Source organism: Podarcis erhardii, assembly GCF_964252035.2.
Source record: "Podarcis erhardii genome assembly, chromosome: 6".
Classification (NCBI taxonomy): Eukaryota; Metazoa; Chordata; class Lepidosauria; order Squamata; family Lacertidae; genus Podarcis; species Podarcis erhardii.
Genome location: NC_138510.1, coordinates 81,050,249 through 81,063,103, shown reverse-complemented (window position 1 = coordinate 81,063,103; position 12,855 = coordinate 81,050,249). Strand labels below are relative to the sequence as shown.

The window sequence follows — 12,855 nt, the reverse complement described above, 5'->3', positions numbered from 1 at the left end:
AGTAGGAGCTTGGACAAAGGCAAAGTCTGAGCTTGAGCACACAGAGAGCTGAGAGCGAAAATCCTGGCAGGACTGGAATTGGAGTCAGAGTGGAGTTCTGGGGCCAACTGAGAGAGGCAGGATGAATGGCAGGCCCAGAGGCAGAGCCAAGATGTTGCAAGTGGGGCTGGAACATAGATGTAGGAAAGCAGTAATCAGGTAAATAAGGAACTTGGGAGAGGGGGATGGGATGCAGGCTGTCAGGAAGAAGAGGAACATGGAAGCTGATGGACGTAAATAACCTAGATCATCACTAGAGAGCCATAAAGGCAAGGCAGGAGTCTGATGGTTGACCTGAAAGTATATAGGTCAATCAGGCCAGAAGGGACCAAGAGAGCTTCTTGCATGTTTCCAGGGTGATGGAGATTACGGTGGTGAAAAACTTTGGTGAAACTGGAAAAGGCAATGTTGCTTTCTTATTTCTGCCACTCTGCAATCTTAAGTGGCTCTAAAAAGAATCTTTGGAGTAGCTTGGGGAATTTTTTATTTTTTTTTAAATATAGCTTGGATAGGTTCATAGCACCAAGGTGGTTCTTGAAGAAAAGATGCTGCCAGTGAACTCTTAAGTAATTTATGCTATTCTTACATTTTCAGAACCAGTCACTTTTACTGTATGGACGACCACAGGGTGATGGTGAAATAAGAATAACAACTCTGGACAAAAGGGCAAGGCAGGATAGGTGAGCAGAGTATGAGGCTTTCTTTTTTAAAACAAAACAAAACAAAACAAAACAAAACAAAAAACAAAACAAAACAAAAAACAAAACAAAACAAAACAAAACAAAACAAGGTGTGTCATTTACACTGGATAAATGCCCTTGAAATATGGCAGAAGGACTGTTGTGTATGTTAAATTGTTGTGCAACAAGAGGTTTAATTTACCTCCATATTTTGGATGAAGCTCCAACTATATTAGGACTGTCCTGATTTTTGTAGGTTTTGTTTTTCAAGCAAAAGGTGCCATTTGTTTGCAGGCAGGGGCAGTGCTCCTTAGGCAAAAAATGTTCTAGCTGCAGAACTGCCTTCTCTTAGCAAGTCGCTTCTCAAGGCGGGGATAGTTATATTGCACATATTACTGAGGGTTGCCTTCTTTAAAGTAGTTGCTGTACTTGTTCTACCCCATCCATGTGTACCTTGAAAGACTGATGAAATGTAAGCCCTCTTAGTGTGGTGAGATCATGCTTTATTAATAGGGTCCCCACACTTTTTGACTGAACCTTAAATTTATCCTCTGTGAATTTTGATCTGTAATATTCTTTCAATATTCAGATATTTGACTTAGATATTGGATAGCAATATTTAAGATCAGTATATTTAGCAACATTAGAAGGTTTTTGCCATATGATTTCCTGCAGAACCTGATAGCTGACATATGACCATGGGATTTAATGGTTGCCATGCAGTGATATTTGACATTTATCAGTGTGCTGTACGTATAATGTACTGTGATGGGACGATGAGCTGCTTGTGCGTAAAAGCTTAGTCCCTCAGAGTTTGCTCAGTTTAGCAAAGCTCTGTCTTTAGCGGAGCCCTTAAGCATGGCTCCGTCAATCGCTGGCAGAATCCGACAGTGGGCGTTTACGGAATTTACTCCAGCATAAAGGCTCCTTGACGGAAACGCGTCGTCTGGATTCACGGCACGACAGTTTCCGGCGAGGAGTGGGTGTATCTATGGGAGGTCCTGAGACTTCTCCGCTGTTATCGCTAGAAGACTCCCTGAGCCATTCCTTCGCCTCCCTCTCTCTCTGATCTCCCATTCTCCCCCTGCTGGTGCCTTCCTCCGCTGCTGACTCTCTCCTGACTTCTGAGAGCCCCTCCACCTCCTGTCTTTCCGATGGCAGGTCCCTGACATCCACCTCCCCTCCAGGGCCCCCTTCACCCCCTCCCGCCTCCTCCCCTACTGGCGGTGAGGATGGAAAACCCCGGAAGGAACACTCCTCCTCATCAGAGGATTCAAACACTTCTCGCCACTGCCTCCTGTCTCTTCTTCCTGATTCCTCTTCCTCGTCGGAGTCTACTCCCTCCTCCACCCCTGACTCTGGGAACCCTTCAAACTCCCCCTCCTCATCGGTGGTGCCGAAGTGTTCCCTCCTGAACCGTGCCACGGGCTGAGGTTTCCTCGGGAACCGTTGATGAAACGTTTCTATTAAAACCTCGTCATTGACCTCCTCTGCCGGTACCCATGTGTTTTCTGACTCCGCTTCCCCTTCCCATTCTACCAAATACTCTACTTGATTCCCTTTCCACCTGGAATCAATGATTTCTGCCACATGCATGTTGCGTTCCCTTTCTTCTATGACTGGTGTTTGAGTAACCTCCCTCTCACGTTCTCCCCACTCTCGCCCCTCTCGGTACGGTGACAGTAAGGACCTGTGAAATACTGGATGCAGTTTCATGTGGTTGGGCAATCTGAGTTTGAATGCTACCGGGTTGACCTGTTGTATGACCTCAAAGGGTCCCAGCCGTTTGGGTCTCAATTTCTTACACCCTCCCTTGAACGGCAGTCCTTGGGTGGATAGCCACACCCGGTTCCCCACCCTTATGGTTTCACCTTCCCTTCTGCTTCTGTATGCTTGCTTCTTGTATTCTTCCTTGGCTCTCTCTAAGTTGAGTTGGAGTTGCCGGTGGATCGCTTCCATCTCTTCAACAAAGTGTTCCGCCGCCGGGACACTCCACCTCTCCCCTCCTTCTCCTGGAAATGCCCTGGGATGACACCCATAATTTGCCAGGAAGGGACTCATCCCTGTGGACACGTTCTCCGCGTTGTTGTAGGCAAATTCTGCCACGGCCAACTTATCTACCCAATCATTTTCTCTGTCATTTACATAACACCTCAGGTATTGTTGTAAAATCCCGTTTGCCCTTTCCGCCTGCCCATTTGTTTCTGGGTGCCTGGCCGTTGAAAAATTGACTTCCACGTGCAGTAAGCTCATTAGCTTCCTCCAGAACCTGGAAGTAAATTGTTTCCCTCTGTCTGAGACCACCCTCAAGGGGGCGCCATGCAACCTGAAAATATGCTTTACAAACAACTTGGCGGTTTCTTCCGCTGTGACTGCGTGTGAACAGGCTATGAAATGGCACATCTTAGTTAATAGGTCTACCACCACCATGACAGCTGTTTTCCCTTTGGATTTTGGCAGATCCGTCATAAAATCTATGGATACCGCCTCCCATGGCCTTTCTGGTGTGGGTAAGGGTTCCAATAGCCCCGCTGGTGCCAGCCTCTCCCCTTTCGCTCGCTGGCACCTGTCGCACCCCCTAACATATTCCCGTACGTCTTCCATCACCTTGGGCCACCAAAACTCCCTGGTAACCAACCACATGGTTTTGTGCTGCCCGAAGTGCCCCGCTGTGGGGCTGTCATGTAACTGCTTGAGCACTCTGCCCCTCAGTTCCCCATCGGGTATGTACAGTGCCCCTTTGTAATACAACGCTCCGTTCTTTTCCTCAAACCCCCCTGTGTTCTCCCCTGTCCCCCTGAGTTCTCTGAGTTTCTCTTGGGCATATTCATTTTTCTCGGTACCCTCTACCAGTTCTCTTTGCCCCACCAATGCCGCCCCACACACCCAGTGGTCCTCGGGGATGATATGCCTTTCCTCAGGCGCTCCCTCCCCCTCTAAATACTCAGGTTTTCGGGAGAGAGCGTCCGCCCTGACGTTCTCTGGTCCTGGTACGTAACGGATTTCAAAATGGAATTTGGAGAACTCCTGGGCCTATCTCACTTGTCTCTGGTTCAGTACTCGGGCAGTTCTCCAGTATTCAAGATTTTTGTGGTTGGTCCGCACTTGGACCTTGTGCTGCGCCCCAATCAGCAAGTGTTGCCATCTCCGGAATGCTTCATGAATGGTGAGTAGTTCTCGGTCGTATACGGTGTAGTTCCTTTCGGATTTGTTCAACTTCCGCGAGAAGAAGGCACACGGTCTCCATTCCGACGTATCTTTTCCCGGCTGTAGAAGCACTGCCCCCACCGCTCTGTCTGAGGCGTCAGTCTCCACTCTCATTGGTTGCTGTAGATCCACGTGCAAAAGTTGTTCTTCGGACGCAAACGCCTTCTTTAATCTTTCGAACGCTCGCTGCGCCTCTTCTGTCCAGACAAATTTCTTCTTGCTGCTGAGACAATCAGTGATGGGTGCCGTTAAGTGGGCAAAGTTCTTGATGAACTTCCGATAGAAGTTTCCGAAACCCAGGAACCTTTGCACGTCCTTCTTAGTTTTCGGTGTCTTCCATTCCATTACCGCTTGAACCTTGCTAGGATCCATGGCCAATCCCTTGTCTGACAACCGGTACCCCAGGAATTCCACCTCTCTGGTATGAAACTGACACTTCTCCAGTTTCACCCACAGCTGGTTTTCTTGCAGTCTGCTCAGTACCTCTCTTACATCTCGCACATGCTGCTCCTCATTCTCTGAGTACACCAGGACGTCATCTAAGAACGCTACGCAGTTCTTGTAAAGCAATGGTCCCAGGACGTGATTCATGAACGATTGCAAACAGGCCGAGCCCGCCTGTAGACCGAAGGGCATAACGAGGTACTCAAAGGCCCCCAAGGCTGTGAACATAGTGGTTTTCCACTTGTCTCCCTTTCTCATACGTATCAGGTTATACGCCCCCTTAGGTTCAGCTTGGTAAAAATTTTCCCTTTCCTCACCTGGGTCAGAATGTCATCGATTCTGGGCATGGGGAAAGTCACTGGTTCTGACACCGCATTTAGGGCCCTGAAGTCCACGACCAATCTGGGTTTATTAGTATTTTTTTTGTCCACAAAGAACACTGGGCTGCCCCCCACCGCTCATGACTCTCTGATGAAACCTCGCTTGAGATTCTTGTCAATGAACTCCCTTAACTCCTGCATCTCTCTGTCTGACATTGCATACAGCTTGCCCACTGGCAATTGTGCTCCTGGGAGTAAGTTGATTTGACAGTCAAAGGGTCTGTGCGGGGGCAGTTTATCTGCTTCCCTTTCGCTGAAGACGTTAGCCAGGTCGGCGTATTGTCGTGGTACCTTCCCTTTGTCTGTTATTTCCACCCCTGCTAGCGTGGCCTGGGTTCCTACTTGGGCTTCCCTTTCCTTGCAGTGTGCCAGGCAATGCGCTGACCCAAATGAGACTACTCTCTGGTGCCATCCCACTAGCGGATCATGCAGCGCTAGCCAGCTCATCCCCAAAATAATGGGCGCTCCTCCCAAGGTGGCCACATTAAACGCTATCAGTTCTGTGTGCCTTGCCACCCTCATTATCATTGGGACAGTCTGCTGGTTCACTTCTCCTCCCAACAGCGCCCTCCCATCAATCGTGGTCACCTGCAAAGGGTTACTTAAAGGGATAGTCTGTATCTGGTGTTCGGCTGCAAACTCCTTACTCATAAAATTACAGGAGCTGCCTGAGTCCAATAGCGCCTTAATCTTTAGTGGGTGCCCGTTTGGCAGCTCTAGCGACACCTCTATTACAAGCGCTGGTCTTGGGGGTTCCGGCGTGGGCACATTCACTGCTCCTTGGCCTGGCTGCTGTGCCCCGATGGTGGCAGCCAGGCGTTGGCTTTTACTTGCTCCTTAGCTCCCTCCTCCTCCCCCCCAACAGCTCCCGCCATCCCTTGCCATTCCTTTCTTTGCGGACAGACTCTGGCAAAGTGACCTGGCTGTTGGCAGAGAAAACATTTCTTGGCGCTCTTTCCCTCCTTCTTCCGCCCTTCACTGGGGTTTGAAACTGCGCACGCGCGCGCTGTTCCAATTTCCATCGGCTCTGCTGGCGGGGAATGCTGCTCAGGAATCTCTGGAATGCGGAAATCCCTCCAACGTTCCCCCTTCCCTTCCCGCTTCTCCAAGGCTCTCGCCTCCTGGCGTGCTCCTATGGCCAGCGCGGATTTAGTCAGCTGGTCCATAGACTCCGCCCTGGGCGCCCGGGAAAGTTCGTCCTTCACTGCCAAAGATAGTCCTTCTTCGAACAGCATTTGTATTGGTTCCGCCGACAAATCCCAACCCAATTTATGGATCAGCATGGTGAACTCAGTCCAGTACTCACGGACAGATCGGCTCCCTTGTTTACACCCCATTAACTGTCTGCGCACCACTCCCTGCTCAATCTTGCTGGAAAACATCAGATCCACGGCGCGAAAAAACTTCCTTGTGTCCTTTAGGGCGTCATTATTAGCTGCCATCAGGGATCTCACCCAGTCTTTCGCCCCCCCTTCGAGATGGCCAATCACAAACGCTACCCTCGATTCCTCATCAGGAAAGTCATCAAACTGCAGATTGAGGGCATATTGCATCTCTGTCCTAAAGGCTTGATAGTTCCTGGGATCACCCCCAAACTTCTGCACCAATCCTGGCACCTTCCTTGAGAGTGGGGTGGCTTTTCCCTTTTCTGCATCCTGAGCCCTCCTCTCCTCGAGCCTAGCCGTTTGCAGCGCTAGCTGGACCTCCAACATCCTGTACCTTTCTTCCAGGCTTGGACCCGCTCCAGCTCCTCCCACTTCTCCAGCTCCGGCTGGGTTGCTCATGATGCCTCTCCTTGCACAAGCTGCTTTCAGAGACTGTCGGATTGCTGTGATGGGACGATGAGCTGCTTGTGCGTAAAAGCTTAGTCCCTCAGAGTTTGCTCAGTTTAGCAAAGCTCTGTCTTTAGCGGAGCCCTTAAGCATGGCTCCGTCAATTGCTGGCAGAATCCGACAGTGGGCGTTTACGGAATTTACTCCAGCATAAAAGCTCCTTGACGGAAATGCGTCGTCTGGATTCACGGCGCGACAGTTTCCGGCGAGGAGTGGGTGTACCTATGGGAGGTCCTGAGACTTCTCCGCTGTTATCGCTAGAAGACTCCCTGAGCCATTCCTTCGCCTCCCTCTCTCTCTGATCTCCCATTCTCCCCCTGCTGGTGCCTTCCTCCGCTGCTGACTCTCTCCTGACTTCTGAGAGCCCCTCCACCTCCTGTCTTTCCGATGGCAGTTCCCTGACATGTACATATAATGTGTGACAATTGCTGTTGGAATTCAGGTAATATTGGAAAAGACAGCTTATGACATCTGATTATATTTTATTTTCTGCTTCACAGGCATATATTCTTATTTGACTTGGCTGTAATTGTATGCAAACGGCGAGGTGATAATTATGAAATGAAGGAAATAATTGATCTTCAGGAATACAAAATAGCCAATAACCCCACCACAGACAAAGAGAACAAAAAGGTAAAAAGTATAGGATTTTTCTTCGTCCATAAGATGTTCTGCTGAAATTTGTAAAGCTTTGCAGTATTTAAGAGGTTTAAAGCATTCCCTTCCATGTTTATTTACAAACCCCCATCAGAAATAAATGTTTTGTTTACTTTTTATAAGGACCTTTTTATGTGGGTGGAGGGCCCCCCCTCAAAAACATAATGCCTGGAATCGTGAATGTTATTACCTTATTCTGCATAGTGTTTCTAATGGCTCTAAAATGTGTATTATGACTGAGTAGACACATATAAATTGTGTTGTATGAAGTTTTGGAAACACACTAAAGTTTATGTAAATGCTAGCTATTACTGTTATATATTAATCATTGTAATTGGACTGGAAATAGGCAGTGTTTGGCCTTCAGAAGTTCTGAAGCAGCTGCACATGAATTCTTCATAGATAACCTTTGCATTGCCTTGTCCTTTAAACAGTGGTCCTATGGCTTCTACCTCATCCACATACAAGGCCAAAATGGACTAGAATTCTACTGCAAAACGAAAGATTTGAAGAAAAAGTGGCTGGAGCAGTTTGAAATGGCACTGTGAGTATTGCACATGTAATTAATTTCATAATGCACCAGTGATTTGACAGTGTTTATGACCATGCAGTCATTTCAAATATACTTGCCTCAAAAGCCTCCAAGCTGCCAAAAGCGAAATTCCTCCAAGGAAAGGAAGAGGGAGCTCTAAGCTATGTTTTGGTAGCCTGCTTTCCTCTAAAGCTTGTGCCTTAGTGCTCCAGTATCTAGGGAACATATTAATGGATTTAGCAATAAATATTTAACATAATTGTGGCTGATTTTGCTATCATTGCCTTGGTAAACTAAAATGTATTACTAAGGGAGATGGGGATGTTGGCATTTTTCCTAGTGGCTTCTAACTAATTTATTATGTGGTATTTGGATCAGGTTTCTTGGTTTTATTAAATTTATCTTCAAGGATTTGATTCTCTGCTTTTTAACACAACAACAACAACAACAGTTTATGTATTACAGAATCCTTTCAAAGAAATATAAAAAGTGTGTGCTGCATATTGGAACTATATCTGTTTTGTATCTTACATTTGCCAACAGTCTCTCCCCCACTCCGCCCCCCAATCAATTACTATGCCATTTCTTTGATTTCTGATTTACTTCATGAAGTACCAAATAAAGCTCTAACAATAAATAAATAAAACCCTTAACAATAAATAAATAAGTTAAAATGTGTTGAGAGGAGCTGCTTTGTAGCTTAGGAACAAGGGATTTCCATCATGTGTTTTTTCCAAGGATTTCCATTCGACTTCAGTAGAGAAGATTTACACCTCCTGGTTCAATTGTCATTAAATCATAGTTATCAGTAAACCTGGATTTCATGTGATGTGCAGTATGCTGGTGTTCGCTGCTCAAAAGCCTCTGCTTTTCTCCTCTCTCTGCTCCTGTCGTTGGCACACAAGGGAGGAAACAAACCACAGCCATGGCTTTGTGATAGGCCAAGTACCAGCCATGGCTTCCATTTCTGGTTTGTTTGGAAGGAAACTGTTATGTACTGAAGTTCTCACCCTGGGCCAGCAGGGGGATACTGTAGATGGTTTTCACTCAGGTCCACATATGCAAATAAGGGATTGAAAGTGACGTTCAGTGATTGGATAGTTACAGAAAGTGGTTACTGTTGCGTTCTAGTGGAGCTCTATATAAGCAGGCTGGCTGAACCCTTCAGTTCAGTTCTGTTCTGGCCTGTGAATAAACAAGAGCTGTTTGAAGAATCGCTGTGTTGTCTGATATGTTCACCCGCAACTTAACAGAAACATACTTCCCATACAGACTAGCCCTGTGCCCTCAGAGCAATATCAGAGACATTGCTCTGTGTCCTTCCACTATTTAAGGTGCAACAGGTGAGCGCAGGAATAAGGGCCTTTTCAGTCACGGTGTGTATACTACAGAGCATCCAGCTATGTCTGGCCCGATACTTATTTATTACATTTTTATTCATCCATTCCTCCAACAATGTCAAGCTAGAATGTACTTCATCCTCTTCACAGCCCTGTGAGATTGGTAAGGCTAAAACAGAATAAATGATCTAAGCTTCACAACTGAGTGGAGATTACAACCTGGTTCTCCCCAACTCTAGTCCGAAACCCACACTCTTGCCCCATGGACTTGACAAGCCATGAAGATGTGGGGTTATTTCAGCCTGCATTTGGGTTGTATGATAAAGGATTTGGGACCCAGGGGCTTAGTTTGGGTTTCATATGTTGTTGCAGGTTTTTTTTAAAATTCAGTGCCTTGTTACATGATTGTTAGGCAGTTTAGTTTGTGAGGTACTTTTAGTATTTGTACCCCCGTATTATATAGATGGGCAGCCAAGAAAGAGTAGCACCAAATCAATTCACGCCAGGGACTCCTCATATGTAGCTCAACCTTTAAGTTATTATTTGACACGAACTTTGCTTCCGATGATGACAATATAAGGAAGTGTTGCTTCTGCTTGGGTAATAGTTCCTTTTTCCAAAAGCTAGCACTTTATCATGTGTTCCTAAACAGAGATAGCAAGAACTTGATTATTTCCACCAGGAGCTTTAATACATCATGCAGCTCAAATGACCCAGCAAGCACATTGCATACATTTTAAGTGAACCAACAATTGACGCTGTGAGTGATTTACTTAGCTTCTGCTGCTGTTTTGATGAAGACATTAGTGCTTTTAATGCCTTCCAGTTGTCTGCTTTCCTGCATGTATGCTGTCGGCTATTAAAACCTCACAGGCTTGTAAAAGTGTTGGGCGTCAGCCAACAAGCAGCACTACTCATAACCCTCCTTTAGTAAAGGTGATTTGTTGTTGTTGATTATCATAACTGAATAGAACCAAGGGATTTGGAGGCTCACTATAGCTTAATGCGCTTGACTTCTCTGTGGGTTCCATTTTGGCTTACTCTGGATTGAAAATTAGATTAGCGGTTTCCCAGCCAATACATTCCTCTTGGGGGCCCTGTCCACACCAAACCTGGCTGAACACTCTTCTTTAAGACTGACAGCCTGCAGTCTAAAGAGCACAGGTCCAAAGCAATCTACAGTGTTGCTTTCTAGGCTGCATTGGTACTTTTCATCTTTGTATATCGAAACACGTAATGCCTATCTTTCAAAATTTTGCAACCACTAATGTTCAGTATGCTCAAGTGAGGGATATCGCACATACATTCCCATGCAACTAAAGCTCTTCCACATCCCCTTGTGGATTTGTTAAAATATCTGTTACTGTTTCACGTTCCTTTCTCCTTCGAACACTTAGGAAGCAAAAAGGACTTAAATCACATTTGAGAGGCTGGCTCCAAATGAGGGATATTTGGGATACACACTGTTATTCTGCTTTGTTTGTTTCTGATTCAAAACTTTAAAAAAAGAGCATTCAGACTCTCTGGTGGGGGAAAAACCACATAAGTTTCTTCAGATGCTGTAGTCTATGTGGGGACAGAAAGCACGAACCACTTGCTGTTTCTTGTTTGTGTTTCTATGTTTAAGGATAATTTTTTTAATTATCTGTGTTCTTAAAAAAAAAAAACAACTCAAACTACCCTAACTCCAAAAGAACTTGGCCATTTCCCCAAGCCAATCTGAGGCACAGAAAAATGACCATACCTACATCTCCAAAATGCCTTGACACCAACCTCCACACCCAAAACACCCTTCTCTTTCCATTCCTTGGCAAGGGGCGGTGACTGGAGTAGAGACAGGGGGCATGTGGAGAATGGAGAAAGGCTTGTCCCTTGCTTCCTTTCCTCATTCACTCACTAGCATGCCAATGAGTGGTGAACTGGGCTGCAAAAGTGTGGAGAACTATTGGACATGCAGGTCTCCTGAGAGCTGTTGACATTGACTTATTTTCTTTCCTAAGTTACACCACTGACTTAGAACAGTGGGTTTAGTTATTCTGTTGTCATTCAGAGGACCATTTCAGGGTTCTCCTGATTGCAATCCTTCCCCTGAACCTTCAGTCAGTGGATCAAGGACAAAGACCTATAACTGAAAAGATTGTAGAATTGTGGGGCTGTGACCATCTTGAGGCATTTCCAGCCTGTCTTGAATTCTGGTGCCTCAGGTGCCACCTATGAGTGCCTATAATGAAAGATGGCCTACAAGTTGTACCAGCCCTGAATTTTCCTGAAACTGAGCAATGGCATGAAAACCGTTACAGACAAGCAGGAAGATGTTTTTTGTGGGGTTTAAAATCTGTAATTGTGCGACTTTTAGTCACAGCGGGTGTGTTTGTATGAGCTGTCCTTCACCTGAGGTAACTCTACTCACTTCAGGCTTTGATACTGGAAGTAAATTCAATTGGGAGAAAATAAATCAGAGAGAAGCATTCTGTAGGAGTGCTCAGCACAACCCACTCATATGCCCCTCTACGCAGGGGCAACATTCAAAAGACCCAAACAAAGAAGAATTCACGACGTAAAAGGCTGGCAGACACTGTGACGTTTATCATAGGTAAGGGGCTGGCATTAAATAATGTTTGGGGGAAATGATAACTTTGTAATATAGATGAGCATTGGGAGCTGGGCAAATTCATAATAATTATGAACTTCATCAACATGAGGGTTCTTTCCTTAAAAAATTGTTTTAATCATCACTGAGAGGATCAGGAAGCAGTATAGGTTAGTATGCAAGTCAAGGATGTAAAATATTGATTTACTGGCAGTATATTTTCTGCACTGTGTTATTCCCACACACGGACCACACATGCATGCACTCTCGCTCTGCTGTGCAGTGAACAGATGGTTTCACTGGGCTGTTCACAATTACATCCGGATAGCGTTGCTTGAGAGCCTGTGGATGCTTGACTTGGGACTTATCAGAGTGTAAACTCAGCATGTAGTTTACCTCAGAAGCTTTCTATTTCAATCCACTGTGCAGCATCTTAAGCTCTCACTTAGGTTAAATTTCACCTGTCATGATGATGACTAGCTCATTCATTTCTTTAGGGTCTTCCGGCTCTTCCTCACAACCCTCCTTAATCCTCTCTGAAAATTTTTTCATCAGCAGAATTTTCCACTTCATTATTCAAGCTCTCTTCCAGGCCATTAAAAACCAAACATTTTTCTGTTTTCACATGGTGATGGCTCCTTCCAAGATACGCAGAAGAAAATACTGTAGCAATACCTTACCCAACATTGCTATCAGATGCATTATACAGTGGTGCCTCGCAAGACGAAATTAATCCGTTCCGTGAGGCTCTTTGTATAGCGGTTTTTCCGTCTTGCGAAGCAAGCCCATTGGCAGTTTAGCGGATTAGCGCTATTAGCGGTTTAGCGGCTTTTAGCGGATCAGCTGATAAGCGGCTTATCAGCAGATCAGCTGATAAGTGGCTTAGCGGCTTAGGAAAAGGGGAAAAAGGGGGGGGAACCCGCAGGAACTCGCAAGACATTTCGTCTTGCGAAGCAAGTCCATAGGGAAATTCGTTTTGCGAAGTGCCTCCAAAACGGAAAACCCTTTCGTCTAGCGGGTTTTCCGTCTTGCGAGGCGTTCGTCTTGCGGGGCACCACTGTATCTCTCCTTCTGCATGCCTTGGCAGCCTGTTCCTATGACTACTACCATGGGCCTTAAAGGGGGTTGCCCTTGAAGACTGTAAACTGCAGATG

At 46.0% G+C, this 12,855-nt stretch overlaps 1 protein-coding gene across 4 annotated transcripts in view; it reads left to right on the top strand.

Moving 5' to 3' along the window:
* VAV3 (vav guanine nucleotide exchange factor 3) overlaps nucleotides 1-12,855 on the top strand; it is a 216,209-nt gene that overhangs the window by 124,973 nt on the left and 78,381 nt on the right. For all 4 annotated transcript variants that reach the window (XM_081865819.1, XM_081865816.1, XM_081865817.1 and 1 more), the window contains exons 13-15: nucleotides 634-719; nucleotides 7,083-7,215; nucleotides 7,674-7,783. In XM_081865819.1, the coding sequence (XP_081721945.1) occupies nucleotides 634-719; nucleotides 7,083-7,215; nucleotides 7,674-7,783 (329 nt within the window). The remainder of the gene's footprint in view (nucleotides 1-633; nucleotides 720-7,082; nucleotides 7,216-7,673; nucleotides 7,784-12,855) is intronic.